The following is a 15,344-nucleotide window of genomic DNA, read 5'->3' as shown; positions in this document are numbered from 1 at the left end:
GCTTTAAGAATAAATTAACATTTCCAATAATTCGAAGGCCTACTTTTATTCAAACGGCTTTCAATCTTGTTATAAATAGGGGGTATTACTGCAATGTTCTCCCGCCAGAGTGCAGCACTAGCGCCTTTAGTAAACCATAGAGTCTTCTTCTTCCTCGCGTTATCCCGGCATTTTGCCATGGCTCAATGGGAGTCTGGGGTCCGCTTGGGTCCGCTTGATAACTAATCCCAAGAATTGACGTAGGCACTCGTTTTTACGAAAGCGACTGCCATCTGACCTTCAAACCCAGAGGAGTAACTAGGCCTTATTGGGATTAGTCTGGTTTCCTCACGATGTTTTCCTTCACCGAACCAACCACCAAACCATAGGGGAATAGTAAACCATAGAGTAACTTATATAATATATACTGTGCCTTAAACTGTTTTTTGGCAAGTTTTCACAAATAATAAAATATGACAATAATGCATCAAGGTGTTTGTTAACAAGGGCCTACCGGGAAACGCGAAAATCGAAGTTTAGTTATCTGCCTCTTTATCACTCGAATATGCAAGAGTGATAGTGAGGTCAAATGACGAAATTTCGATTTTCTTGTTTCGCGGTAGACCCCCAGATTGTGATGTATAGTGGAAGTGGCGCCCCCTACGCAGAGTTTTGCGTAATATTCCCTATACGTAACGTAAAAAAAATGGTCTGTTCAAAAAATAAAACAAATTGAGAACCTCCTCCTTTTTAGTTTAATAAAAAAACTGCGTTCAAAGGATTTTATTTGTCAGTTCAATATTATCTGTCTACGTTTGACACACTCAAAACCAAAGAACTATCAAAGAGCACATCAATTAAGTCAAATGTCGAAAAATATCTCTCCTATTTCTATAATTTCGCCATATTATATAAAAAAAACATAATACTTTATAGTAGTCATTAAATATACTTTCAAAAGTTACGTTACAGCTGAAACCGCGAGCAAACAAGTCTGGAGAGGACATTTCCAATTGGATTTACTTGAATAAGTAATTCGTTTTCAGCTGAAGAAGCAATTTTTATTAAAACGCGAGCTATTTGTGGTGTATTAAATAAATTGGATGGAAAATAAAGAGAGATTGGTGCACTTTATGCTACGTGCAATGTAGCGTTAACAGGTAAATTGAGTATATTAAAAGAACCGGCTTAATGAAACTTTCAGTTTAGATGATTTTCAATCGTATCAAAAAACCAATTTGTGTACGCGTATAAAAAAACGTTGACATGTCCTCCAATGTTTCGAAGACGACATTGTGCCTATGGTCTCGGAGACAAACTATTGACTTGACATCAACTGCGCTGAGCGAGTTTAAGGACAAATTTATATGGTTCGAGAACTCGCCTGCAAGTCCGCAATGAAACTAAACTCGTATGCGAGTTCGCGCGCCGCCGTCTAGTGGCATGCAAAACGTCCAAGTAGTTAAACAAGACCAAGTACAGTCACCTGCAATAATATATTACTCTACGAAGGTCGCAAAAATATTTTACACTCTCTTATGTCTACACAAATAAGATCGAGTCAGAAAATTTTGCGGCCTTCGTTGTGTAACATATTGTAAAACAATTGAAATAAGCGTTGTAGTAAGCAAGAAAAAGTAGACAAAACCTCTAAGAACCCGGCACTGAGCTATTTACAAACTGCACCATAACTGCCTAATAATAAAGTTCAAATTTACTCACGTTCCACCAGCGTCTGCGCCTCATCAAGTACCACGGGCTCATCCTCATAGCTATCCGATTCGCTGTCAGTCACTACTTCGACTGGTTTCTCTTCAACATCACTGTCTGAGTTACTCATGTTTACTTCTATGTGTATTATCTTTTTTTTTTTCTATATTTTTAAAGAAAAGTTCATGAGTGGCAACCACGAACCAGAGAGATCAAAGCAATAGATGATGTAGTGCGGGGACGCCCGGTCGGAAAGTTCATGAGTGGCAACCACGAACTAGAGAGATCAAAGCAATAGATGATGTAGTGTGGGGACGCCCGGTTGGAAAGTTCATGAGTGGCAACCACGAACTAGAGAGATCAAAGCAATAGATGATGTAGTGTGGGGACGCCCGGTCGAAAAGTTCATGAGTGGCAACCACGAACCAGAGAGATCAAAGCAATAGATGATGTAGTGTGGGGACGCCCGGTCAGAAAGTTCATGAGTGGCAACCGCGAACTAGAGAGATCAAAGCAATAGATGATGTAGTGTGGGGACGCCCGGTCGGAAAGTTCATGAGTGGCAACCACGAACCAGAGAGATCAAAGCAATAGATGATGTAATGTGGGGCGCCCGGTCATCATCAAATCAATCCATCAGGAAATACAATTGTTAAATTTGCTGACTAATAGGTTTAAACATGTTTGTCTTTTCCACTCAATTATAAAACGCTTACAGATATCCGACCATCACATTTATCTATAGATTCAAAACATTTCGCGTGATTAGCAAGGCAAAACAAAATATTCCCCTTTTACAATTTAATCCACTGTGAGTGTGAATGCACTAAAATCTATATTTACACGATAGACTTTCAAGAGAGTAAACACTACCGGTCTGTGCACTGTTTACTTTGTAAATACTGACAAAACTGTTGCTAAGTTAAACTAAGACTCGGTACGGACGGTAACTCTTATATCGATGTGATAAGGCTTATAATAGTAAATTAGTGGTAACGATGGTATTTGCGTGAGCTGTTGGTATGAGCATGCGCGAAGCTGCTGGTACGTGGTGGTACGAATATGGGGTGAAAATAAGTCACGGAGGCTAATTCAAACTTACATTGTGAAATCAAAATTGTATCTAAAAAAATGTCTCGTTACTTTCGCATTTATCTGGAGCCAACTTTCGACTTTGTACCATTAGCCATGGAGACCAGCGACCCTTGGTGCACTGACGCAAAAAAATATAAGAAAGTTAGGTCAGAAAAAAGCGGCTACCCCAGGTTCGGCGCATATTTAGTTCAGAGGCACATTTACCCGGGTACCTATCGATCCTAGTCTGTAAAGGACCATGGGCAACTATACGGAGCCTTGCTCCAAAACCAACAGAGTTGAGAGTTAGGTCATTAGATAGGTATTTCTCTGTACTTCATTTCGTTCTATGGGCACCAAGCGGATTTCCATTGCAGAACTGAGATATTGGGACTGAGGTATTGGTATTTTAGCTAAAATGTCGGCACCCTTATTACCTAGGCAATAGGGTCCAAGTAAGTAAATTAATTACTGCAGGGTAGATGTTCGCGCACCGCCAGGCGAGCACCTAGCTCTCAAGTCTGTTGGTTTTGGGGCAATTTTGACGCATAATCCTTTCTATAATATTACCTTTTATATTCGTTATACAAATAAATATTTCATATAAGTACCTAGTGATTTCAATTATTTTCATGTTCTTAAATTATGTTGCCAACAGATGTTTCCTTTAAGAAGTGACAGCCGTGAAAATTGATCATTACCCGTGAATAAAGACGATTCGAAGATAAAATTTCCTTGTTAATATTTGATATTCGATCTCGTAACGCCAGAATTATAAGAAAGAAAAATATACCTACGCTGAAGGACAAAATAAATAATATTACCTTAAGAATTCTCATTGTCTAACAAAATAGATGTACGACAGCGATAAGTTTCTATTTATATTATGTATTATAGGACAATTTTACACAGATAAGGCTTATGTTGTGGGTACTAGACGGGTACTATACATAGGAAACATCCATAACTCAGGTACAAATATTTGTAATGAACACACAAATAAATGCCCTTACCAGGATTCGAACCCGGGACCTCCTGCTTCGTAGGCAGAGTCACTACCGACTAGGCTAAAGGCAGTAAATTAAAAAAAAAATTAAACCCTTATTCTATTTAGTACATGTTCCGCGCAAAATAGGGGCCTAGGGAATATTACGCAAAACTCTGCATAGGGGGCGCCACTACCACTATCCAGCACAATCTGGGGGTCTACCGCGAAACAAGAAAATAGAAATTTCGTTATCTCACCTCTCTAATAACTCTTGCATATTCGAGCGATAGAGGCAGATAACTACATTTCGATTTGCGCGTTTCCCGGTAGGTAGGTTTCCGTTTCGCCTTGATGCAGTCCGCCAGACAGACGGACAGCGGAGTCTTAGTAATAGGGTCCCGTTTTTACCCTTTGAGTACGGAACCCTAAAAACAGACTGTCAGTTTAACATTTGTGTTTGAGAAAGAGACGAAACACATTTTAATGACATTAAAAGTTTTATCAATACATCAGTTTAACATGCACTTTTATATAAATGAATGATTTGAAATAAATAAATAATTGAATTGAATATGTTGTTACAGGCAGCTCTCTCTCGCCGGAAGGAGTCAGCGGCGCCGCTGACGGGGGACAAGGACGGCGCTATATTCGGCTTCTCGTACCCTCTCGCTCTGGTGCTGCGCCTGCGCGTCCTACAGGTTAGTACTGCATTTTCAACTTTATCCTGAGGGAATAAAGCTTAAGTGCTATTTACACCAATGATAATAATAATTATATAAACGTTGTCTCTTGCCAAATGATTCGGTCAAATTGTGTTTTTTGAAAAACTAATTATAGCCAGCATTCTATGAATGTAGTATGATACCTTTGGGTATGGTGCTTTACGCAGGCTAGCGTCCCGTCCCCTCCCCCTGACGCAACCCCACCCTTTTAGCATAAATATGTCCCGGTTGGGAGTTTTTTTTGTTTTTTGGGGAAAGTATACAATATAGGAAAAAAGTGTCAATGAAAGAAATGTTCCCTATTAAATTTTAAACAAAAAAGGTTATATTCATTTTTTTGATACGACGCACCATATTCATGTTATGGCTAGATGAACTTCGACAAAATTTAACCGTTGAAAAACTTGCAGAAGATCAATATAACATATAGACCGGGAGATAGTGACACATTTTACTGGATCATTTGTACCAGTATGGCGGTTCGTCAGGGGTCTAAGTACGTAATGAACGAAATAAAAATGATGGTCATAGCGCTGGTACCGGCGGCCCAATCGCGTGGGCGTTAGTCGAACGTGTCGGATAAAATACGAGTGTCGAACGATTTGTTCCACAAAAATCCTCGTATTTTTCGATAGTCCATAACAAAGAAGTAGACGGTAGCGTAATGCCATACTTCTCCGGTGTGACTTACAGCCCGCCATACTGAGGCGAACACATTAATTAAAAAAAAACAATTCAATAATTTGTGCCAAGCTATTTTTTGCACAGGTGATCATCGTCGAGCAGCCATTCATGGACATCACCATGCCATACTTTTTGGATGGTTCCAAATGGCCGCCATACCGCCGCAAAGGAGTTAATTTTTTTTTTATTGCTAAACGATTTGTACCATCTTGTAATTTTTTTTCAAGACTTTCTGTGTGATCATAAATGGAAATCTCATAATGCCATACCTGTAGGAGGTGGCAAATATGTACAATATTTTTTTTTTTTTTCAAGTATGGTGCCCCTTTTTCCCCCTATTAGAAGTATGGCAAATATAATAATGGTCACATTGCATCATATAATTTCCAAAAATCCAAATGCCATACTGGTACAAATCGTCAAAAAATTTTTTTTTGTTTTAAGTCTTGGCTTAAGTCTCACAGTCGTCCATCCCGTAGTTATAATCTGAAATAATTTTTTTTAGGTATAATTGTATCCAACCTAACAGAATTTGATGATGCCATGCTATAAAAAATTATTTTACGTATACATAGTCGTATTTTTGAAACGTGTCGATTAAATAAGTTTTTCAAGTATGGCAGCACTTTTTCCCCCTACTATAAGTATGGCAATTATAATAACGGTCACATTTTATCAAATACTTTCCAAAAATTTAAATGCAATACTGGTACAAATCGTTTAGCAAAAAAAAAAATTAACTCCCTTGCGGCGGCCATTTGGAACCGTCCGAAGAGTATGGCATGGTGATGTCCATGAATGGCTGCTCGACGATGATCACCTGTGCAAAAATTAGCTTGGCACAAATGGTTGAATTGTTTTTTTTTAATTAATGTGTTTGCCTCAGTATGGCGGGCTGTAAGTCACACCGGAGAAGTATGGCATTACGCTACCGCCTACTTCTTTTTTATGGACTATCGGAAAATACGAGGATTTTTGTGGAACAAATCGTTCGACACTCGTATTTTATCCGACACGTTCGACTAACGCCCACGCGATTGGGCCGCCGGTACCAGCGCTATGACCATCATTTTTCTTTCCTTCATTACGTACTTAGACCCCTGACGAACCGCCATACTGGTACAAATGACCCAGTAAAATGTGTCACTATCTCCCGGTCTAATAGTACGTGATAGTACTAAAAGAAATCATACAGGACAATAACCTTGCAAGCTTATTTTCCGTATAAGATTTTTTTCAGTACTATCACGTATACTAACTTATAATGAACTTCAACAAGTTAATACATGAATATGGTGAGTCTTACTAAAAAGTTGTATATAACCTTTTTTGTTTAAAATGTATTAAGGATTATTTCTTACCTTGACACTTATTTCCTAACTCTAATACTTTTCTCAAAAATAAAAAAAAACCGTAAACCGGGACATATTTCATGCTAAAAGGGGGGGTTGCGTCAGGGGGAGGGGGAGGGACGCTAGTGTGCGTAAAGCACCATACCCAAAGTTATCATACTACATTCATAGAATGCTGGCTATAATTAGTTTTTCTTGCCCATACATTAGAACATAATTTAACCGAATCAAAAAGCAAAGGGTAATGGAGTAACTTCTATTTGTCATAAATATGGACACTTTAGCACATATATAGATAGGTATACGGTACGGGAAGAAGAGGCCGGCCCAAGAAGCGATGGCTTGATGTCGTCAAGGAGGACATGCGTGCCAACGGACTCACTACCAGGGATGCCGAAGATCGGGCAAAGTGGTCACGAAGGAGTCGGAAGGCGGACCCCGGGCCCTCGCGCCCCGCGCGGGGGCACAACCGGGATTGACGCCAGGATGATGATGATGATAGATAGGTATACCTAATTACCTATCCAAGGTTTATCCGGACTAAAAAAATAAATAGACACCTTAAAAAACCGACCGCCTGACTGAAGATTTTTTCCGGCAAACATGATAGTTACCTGTATGTTATAGGCTCCGTTCATGAACTAATAGGGAGCAGCAGATTTTTGGCGCGAGGCGTCAATGTGTCGTTTATGCTTCCGATGTAGCCCACAAGACGGCAGAACCTACTATGCACAAGGAAACGTACCGACGAGAACAGTAGATGGTAGCACTTGCTTTGGCAATGTACATCTGCACATATGTTTCCGATTCAGGCCACCTTTCGATTTGTTACTTTATTGTAAGGTCAACAAGAGTGCTTTTATTTTTGAACTTTTTGCAGTAGTTAAAATACCGTTCCTTAGAATTTGCAGGGAAGTCAACAAGGAAAATGCTTTGACTTTCGGAAAACCAGCAACTAAAACGTTTATCTCAAAGTGATCTCCTTCCCGCATAATACCATCCTTATTTATTAAAGTTATGGAACAATGGAAATGAATAGGCAAGCATTTAATACTCATATCACAATCCATTTTAAACCATATCGCCTTATACTTACGGTCCATACTCCGTTGATTGCAGTTTCCTTTGATTTGTCTTATCCGAATGACTGTTTCGGCAGGTTAAGGCTCTTGAGAGTCAGTTGAGAGTTTGTATATTTTTTTTAAATATTACTAAGCATATCAATACCTTGAAAGCTTTTGAATAAGTTATATTAGTTCTTTGTTAATAATTTAATGTATAAACTGTGGGGTTTTAGTTGAAACTTTTTTTTATATTAATTTTTTCGTGAACCTCTTATTTGGCTCCCATTTCGTGATACAAATTTAGGTCAGCTCCTAAGTTCGTGAATTCGTGTCCCCTGTTTCGGCATAAAGTTTTCTTAGAGTAATTGGTGATAATTTGCTGATAATCATTTTAAATATTTAACGGTCTTACCTACTTACGAATAATTGTAAGGTCAAATTAAAAATAATATTTAAAAAATGTTAAATTGAGAGCTAGCTTAAAGTTTTTTGTACTCGTCGACTTTAATGGTCGAATTAAGACTTTGTAAACCATATGGGTACTTTAATACTTGATTAAAAGCCAAACTATTTAAATAAAAAAAATATAATATTAAAATTTTAAAAAATTAAAAAAAAATTATTTACTATCTTATACGTTAAATATAAACATACACAAAAATAAACCAAATAAATTTAATATTAAATAAAATTGTGCTAGTAGTTAATATGAGAATATACGTGGAACATACCTTAAAAATTTTAACTCGGGTCACATTCAAACTCGTTTTATGAGAATTCTAGTGAAAAAAACATATACCGAATTTCGCTCATACGAAACTTCATAAAATACATTAATTGTTTTCTAATTTATTTTTTTAATTATCTTCGTTGTTATATTTAAAAACAAGCACTCAAAATATACCTAGAAAATCCTTGATTCGTTAGTGGCACGAAATAGGAGACACACGAAAAATAAAATGACCGCTATTTCGTGAGTCGATTTATTGCAATTTTAAGTTATTTCTATGCATATATTCTATCTTTTTTCTTATCAAATCAATTACTAAGGAACCCACAGAAACACTCCCAATAACTTTTATTCGAATGGGTTTAGCTTTTCCTTCCTATAAGCTTAACAAGTAAGAGCGCGCACCTTACGCCTAAAAAAAGTGCACGCATACAACACAGCTGTTCGCGGCCGTCTGACAGTTTCGACCGTCGTATTACTCTCAGTTTAATCACTAAAATATTGTTTATTATTTTATTGAAGAGATTAAATAATACAGATTTTTTTCATATGTATAATTTGAATAAAAGATATTTGAATTCCTTATTATTTGCGCCAGAAAAAAAACTAACGAAATAACGTACTAACACGAACTTGGGGCCGTTTACCTTAATAACTACTTACACAAATTGTATCATACAAAATGTACTGTATTTTTTCTTTTCAATCGAATGATTCAATTAATTAGTGGGTATTTTTGAAGAAATTGTCAGGTTAAATACATTTTATTTTATTCGGTGTTAATTAGTGTTTATTTTGTAAATAGTAGTTAGTAGGTAGTAGTTTTGTGATTATCGTTTTAATTTTTCTATTATAAAACCTGCACCTAACAACCGTTTCTTTTTGGCCCAGTGGTTGACAGATAGAAAATGCATTATGGCATTAAGTCCGCCATTTGTACTTATAATTTTATGTGCAAATAAATAAAATAAATAAATATAATTTTATGGTTTGTCCCTATTCACCCCAGCCATCCTTATTCAGTCCGGTTGACGGTACCTACGCAGTATTTTGGGGTAGTAGGAATGGTAATTCGGAACTTAAACCTTATAGTTATATAATCATAATGATGATTATTGAATGCTTGTAAAGTATCATTTGTGTGAAAATGCTAACCAAGTGACGTTTGCAAAGTTAGGGCCGTTGAAATGAATACATTATTGTGAGAACAAATGTGACGTTCCACGGCAAAAGGTAACTTATGGCGGCTGGCGCTTAGGTACGTCATAAGTGCCGCAATAATATTGTTGCGGCATTAATAATAGCGTAAGCGCCAACCGCCATAGGGTACGTTTACCCGTGTATCGTCACAAATCAATTTGTAACTATGACTATTGAAAGGCCCCGTCACAGAGGGGCTACCGCGAAAACAAAAACTCGCAAAATGCGGGGATCTTTCTCTTTTACTCCAATGAAGGCGTAATTAGAGTGACAGAGAAAAATGCCCACAATTGACGATTTTCGATTTTCACGGTAGCCGTCCTGATTACCAGTTCGCCGGACGATGTCAGTCTGCCAGTTGTTCAGAGCTGTCAAATTTTGCGTTTAACTGACAGGCTGATATCGTCCGGCGCGGCGAACTGGTAATCTGTGGGCCCCTTTAGAATTACCTACATTAAACGTGCCTTAAGTTCGTTCATATTTATAGCAAACTGATTAAATATTCCAATTAAATTAATAAATACCTACTCAGTGATGAGGATGTACAGTCAGCCGCAGACGTTGCTAAGCGGGCGAGGGTGTTCAAATTCAAATTCAAAATATACTTTATTCATGTAGGCCTAGCAACAAGCTCTTATGAATCGTAATTAATCTTAATCTAATTATCAGAGCAATTTATTGGTGTTAATATTATGTCAATGTCAAAATGATCTTAACGCGACTTTATTATTAAAAGAATCAAGGTATTTTGAACACCCCGCCCGCTTAGTAAATTCTGCTACATATTCATCAACACTGATCCGATTACGGTGTTTTGAGAGCATTTCCATATTCATTACTCGTAATTGTTGATGTGGACAATTATCTTGCGGAGCCATTAAATATCTCTTCCGATTTGTTGGTATAAAATGCTTGTTTTGGTTTTTAACTGACATCAATAGAGAAAAACCGGCGACCGGCGGGTCGAAGGGTTTCACGACCTGTCTGGCCTAGTGGGTAGTGACCCTGCCTATGAAGCCGATGGTCCCGGGTTCGAATCCCGGTAAGGGCATTTATTTGTGTGATGCCACAGATATTTGTTCCTGAGTCGTGGTCGTTTTTCTATGTATTTAAGTACATATTTATATATTATATATATATCATTGTCTGAGTACCCACAACAAAAGCCTTCTTTGATCTTACCGAGGGGCTTAGTAAAGTGTAAAAAATGCCCTTATAATATTTATTTATTTAAAACGGTTTTCTAATCATCGGCAGGCCCCAATATACAGACATAGGGCCCCTAGGCACCTGGTATGACAAGCTTTAGGGGGCCCCCTTCTCCATGTCAAAACCATTGCTAAGGTGCATGGGCCCCTAGGCCCGGGCCTTGTGGGCCTAGACAGGAATCCGGCCCTTGATCTTATTTTATCAATGTTCTACGGTTTTTGGATAATGGCTGACTCTAACCTGTTTTTGGCTAGATTGTACTTCTTGAATAGTCCTAAAACAAATAGATTTGACATTGGAGAGGTCATACAATCCTGTGAACAGTGTTGCCAACTTGGCATAAATGATGCCAGATCTGGCATATTTTCACTCGCTTTGGCACCAAAATTTGGCACCAAAATTTTCCATCTAGCATCTGGCATATTTTTTGCATAATTTAGTCTAAGCCAAGTTTGCACCAACTTGGCAGCAACAATATGCGCCATCGCCTTATGTGGTTCATATTTTCATATGAATTTTGACTTTTGTGGACGGATGGACGTCGACGGTGTATATAAAGTTGGTCAAGCAGATCTTGTCAGTAGAAAAAGGCGGCAAATTTGAAATGTGTATGTGTTTTAAGTGTCTAATTTCAAGTGACATTTTAGCATTTTTTAGCATATTTTAAAAATTTATGGCATAATCTAGACATTAATCTAGCATTTTTTCAAAATCCGAGTTGGCAACACTCCCTGTGAAACATGTGTTCTAAGTAACAGTTCTAAAGCAATTATCGCTGAACTGGGCTGAACAACAAGACAAACTTACGTAGCCACATGGAACTTCACATCATCTTTGCCACAGATCTGTTACCAATAGATCCATCATAATAAAATACTTAGTAATCTGAATGTCTCTCTGTATTAGGGGTTCCTTCATGATTATAATCGTGATTACCTGACGCAACTCAGCCGTAATGTTGTCAGTTAAGTTTTTATTAAAAACGTATGTTAGTAATTAAGTATTTAATTTTGTATAATAATGTTGCTAGAAATGAGAGTAATTCATTCATCGTCTCATCTGACGAGACAACCTCTACGAATTTTACTTTTTTTTTAACTTATATTTTTGCTTGTAAACGAAATAAGCTATAACAGCCAATATTTATACCTTAAACTGAAATATTGGTGTGCGCTGTTTGAATAAGTTGCTTAGTTACCAATACCAATTACCAATCATTTATTGACATATTTGACATTATATATGTATTTTCTATGATGGACTACTGTTATCTAGTTTGCGTTTGTAACAGCGCCATCTTTGGTGAAATTAAGACATTAAACTATATCGGCTCGAACATACTCCCGCCTAAATGACAGAATGTCATTTCTTAATAAAATAAACATCACTAAAGTTACTAAAACAAACAAATCTTCTCTTCGATAGCTCTTGTGGATGCTGTCTTCACTTCCACCTTTCTTTTACTTGATTTAGAAACTCAGCCTGCCAGGGCTTCCAGAGACAAATTCTCAAATTGTGGAGGCTATTAGAGGATTGTCTCATGACCATGAGTCGGATGTTTGATGAACTTCGAATTTTCCTCTCTCTTTGTCTTACTTTTTATCTTCTCTCGCACATAACAATCTCAGTAGACCAGTAGACCGTTTCAGTGCAATCTTTCGGCTGTTAGATGGTAGAACTGGTGGGTCATGTTTCATTGGCAGATCTACTATGTAACGTCCGTCTTCGTCTCTAGTGGTAGTTTTTTCGTATATTTCTTCTACTTTGATCTCTTCTGCTGTTAGCTTGTGTTTCTCTTCATCTATTGTCTCTAGCTCCCAGAATCTCTTTAGCATATGGTTCAACTCGACATTTAAATGCATGCTAATGAATGGTTTCTCTTCTCGCTCTTGTTCTGTTCCGACTGTGACTTTTCCTGATATTATCCAACCCAAATGTGTTTGTAAAGCTATGGGAGAGCCTGGAACGCCTTTGATCAGACCAGGCTGTATCATCTCGTTATAAACTTCTACTCCCAATAGAATATCTATAGAACTTGGTTGGTAATAAGTCGGATCAGCTAGTTGTAAGTCTCTTAGGTGTACCCAGTTGTCGATGGTAAGTTTCTCTGAAGGCATGATGTTTGTGACCCGCTTTACTATGTAGGTTCTTATACTCATTTTCTTTTCAGGATTATGACGTGATGCGATTTCGACATCTGCAGCAAATTGTATGGGTGTGCTCATTTGATCAAGACCCGATACGTTTCCGTTTACACGTTTTCTCTTTAGTCCCATAGTTTGAGCTGCAGACTCGTTCAAGAAAGACTCTTGAGAACATGGATCCAACAAGGCTCTTAAAACGAATTCTCTTCCTTGATGGTTCGTCACGTTAATTTGTGCTGTAGATAATAATCCTGTCATGCTTCCTGTTGTTAGGTGGGCAACTATCTCTCTCTTATTCTTCATGTCTTGCTTGGGTTCTAGTTTAGTTTCTCTCTCTCGCTGAAATCTTTGGGTTCTCTCTCTTGTTTTGTTTCTTCTTTGTGCTCTTTCTCTTTGGATTGGTATGTATTGTTGTGCAACAGTGTGTGATGTCTTCTTCCGCACTTTTGACATGAAAACTTGCTCTTACAGAAGCGGACAGCATGACCATGGATTAGGCAGTTAAAGCAGAGTTGTTGGCTTTGAATGAACTCTGTTTTCTTTTCTAGTGTTTGCTCTTGAAACTCTTTGCATTGATTCAACTGATGGTTCTGCTTGCAAAAACCACACTTGATGGCTGGTGACACGTGAAATGACTTAGACTCGACAGTGACGTTAGGTTCTCTCTGGGTGCTTGGGTAGGTACTCTTCATGTTCATGTTCGTTGTTTGGCTGGGTTGCATCATCTCTAAAACTCGGAATCTCTTTTCTAAGAACTTATTGAACATGACCATTGTTGGTAACTCCTTGAGGTTCAGGTTACTTGCTTCTTCCTCCCACTCTTTATGTGTTTCGGTGTCTAACTTCTCAACAATGATGTGTATAATAAGTGTATCCCATGAACTTGTATTAATGTTTTGTACTTTCAGCTTGTTAAGGCACTCCATAGTTGTATCTAATATCTCTCGAACCGCTTTAGCAGTGCCTGTGTGAATTTTCTTTTGATTCATCAACTTGCTTAAGATGGAATTAACTATAACTCTCTTGTTGTTGTACCTGTTCTGCAGCGTGAGCCATGTCAATTCGTAGTTTGTTTCAGTGACGGCTAGGTGATCCAACGGTTGAGCAGGTTCTCCAGACAAGTAGCTTTTTAAATAGTGCATCTTTTGGACGCTGCTCAAGTTCTCTTTGTTGTGGATGAGTGATAAAGATAAAGATAAAAGATAAAAAATAGTTTATTCAAGTAGGCATATTACAATGCGCTTATGAACGTCAAATAAACCTTTACCGGCTCCAACCGTACACCTCTGCCCCGAGAAGATTTAAATCCCCCCTCAATTGGAGGAGGGTATCCCAATATGGGACCGGCAACAAACTCGGCGGGACACATCTTTTCAAAACATTATTACATCTTATAATTAACATGCATTACGAGTAATTAAGAAAAATACAATTTAAATTACTATAGAATTCATGCAATTATACTCAGTGAGTACATAACTTTATAGAATTTGATATAAAAAAATAAACATATATGTACATGAAATCACAAATACGTAGCTCTTTCAGAAAACATATCAAATCTTACAAAAGGAAAAGAAATTAAAATCAATAAAAGAAATGAGAATACATATTATATGAATCTGACTGATTGTTATGAGATGCTTTCATACAATTTGATGTGCTTTCTTACCTGAGCTGAGTCACCTTTAACTCTACACATAATACAATATTTTTAATTGCTACTTGTTGTACTTAGTGATGTAAACATGTCGTAAAACGAAGTCCAATCTTGGTAGTTACCGGTAAACTTCGCTATATCTATTTTCGGTAACTTCACGTCATCCCTGCTTGTGCTTGGTGTTGGATTAGTGCTGCTTGTACTCGTACCACCCGTCGTCGAACTCTCAAGCATATCTGTCATCTCTGCTTTCAAATCTAGGAACATTTCTTCGCACGCTGAATATACATCGTCTTTGAAATATTCGTACTTCGCTTTGTCTGACGGTGTAGATATTTTTATCAAGGCTCGATTGTTTTCTACGAACTGACTAAAATATTGTTCTATGGATTCTTTTCTTGTCTTGATGTATCCTCTTGTTAATCTCGCTTTTGGTGTTTTCTTGAAGTTCGCTTGCGCTTTGAGTATTAGGCCACAAATATTTTGTTGCTCAGCTAATAAACCCGGTAATTCTTGAGACATTTTGAGATTTTTGAGATAACTATTCTTTGAAACTATGAAAATTCACCCCGAAATCATGATTGTTTTGTTTGACATGGAAAATTTTTTTGACGTGTTCTATTGTTCTATTTCTGAAATCTTGTTTTTTCCAACTCAACAAATTCTTATCTTGTAAATAGCACTGGTTTAAAGCGGCGAATTTCCTGAGTTTACTCGTAGGTCTTAACATATATTTTATTTATCTAATCTTCCCGAAATCTTTAATTTTAATTTTGTAATTTTGATGACAATTTTGACTGACGGCTTCTTGAAATATTTCTAAATGTT

The 15,344-nt window shown here is 37.5% G+C and overlaps 1 protein-coding gene across 1 annotated transcript in view; it reads left to right on the top strand.

The window, feature by feature from the left end:
- LOC134664308 (uncharacterized) overlaps positions 1 to 15,344 on the top strand; it is a 73,619-nt gene that overhangs the window by 51,640 nt on the left and 6,635 nt on the right. The window contains exon 3 of the mRNA XM_063520877.1: positions 4,336 to 4,449. Within this exon, the coding sequence (XP_063376947.1) occupies positions 4,336 to 4,449 (114 nt within the window). The remainder of the gene's footprint in view (positions 1 to 4,335; positions 4,450 to 15,344) is intronic.

The sequence above is a fragment of the Cydia fagiglandana genome, chromosome 5, assembly GCF_963556715.1.
Source record: "Cydia fagiglandana chromosome 5, ilCydFagi1.1, whole genome shotgun sequence".
NCBI lineage: Eukaryota > Metazoa > Arthropoda > Insecta > Lepidoptera > Tortricidae > Cydia > Cydia fagiglandana.
This window is presented reverse-complemented; position numbering and strand designations above follow the sequence as displayed.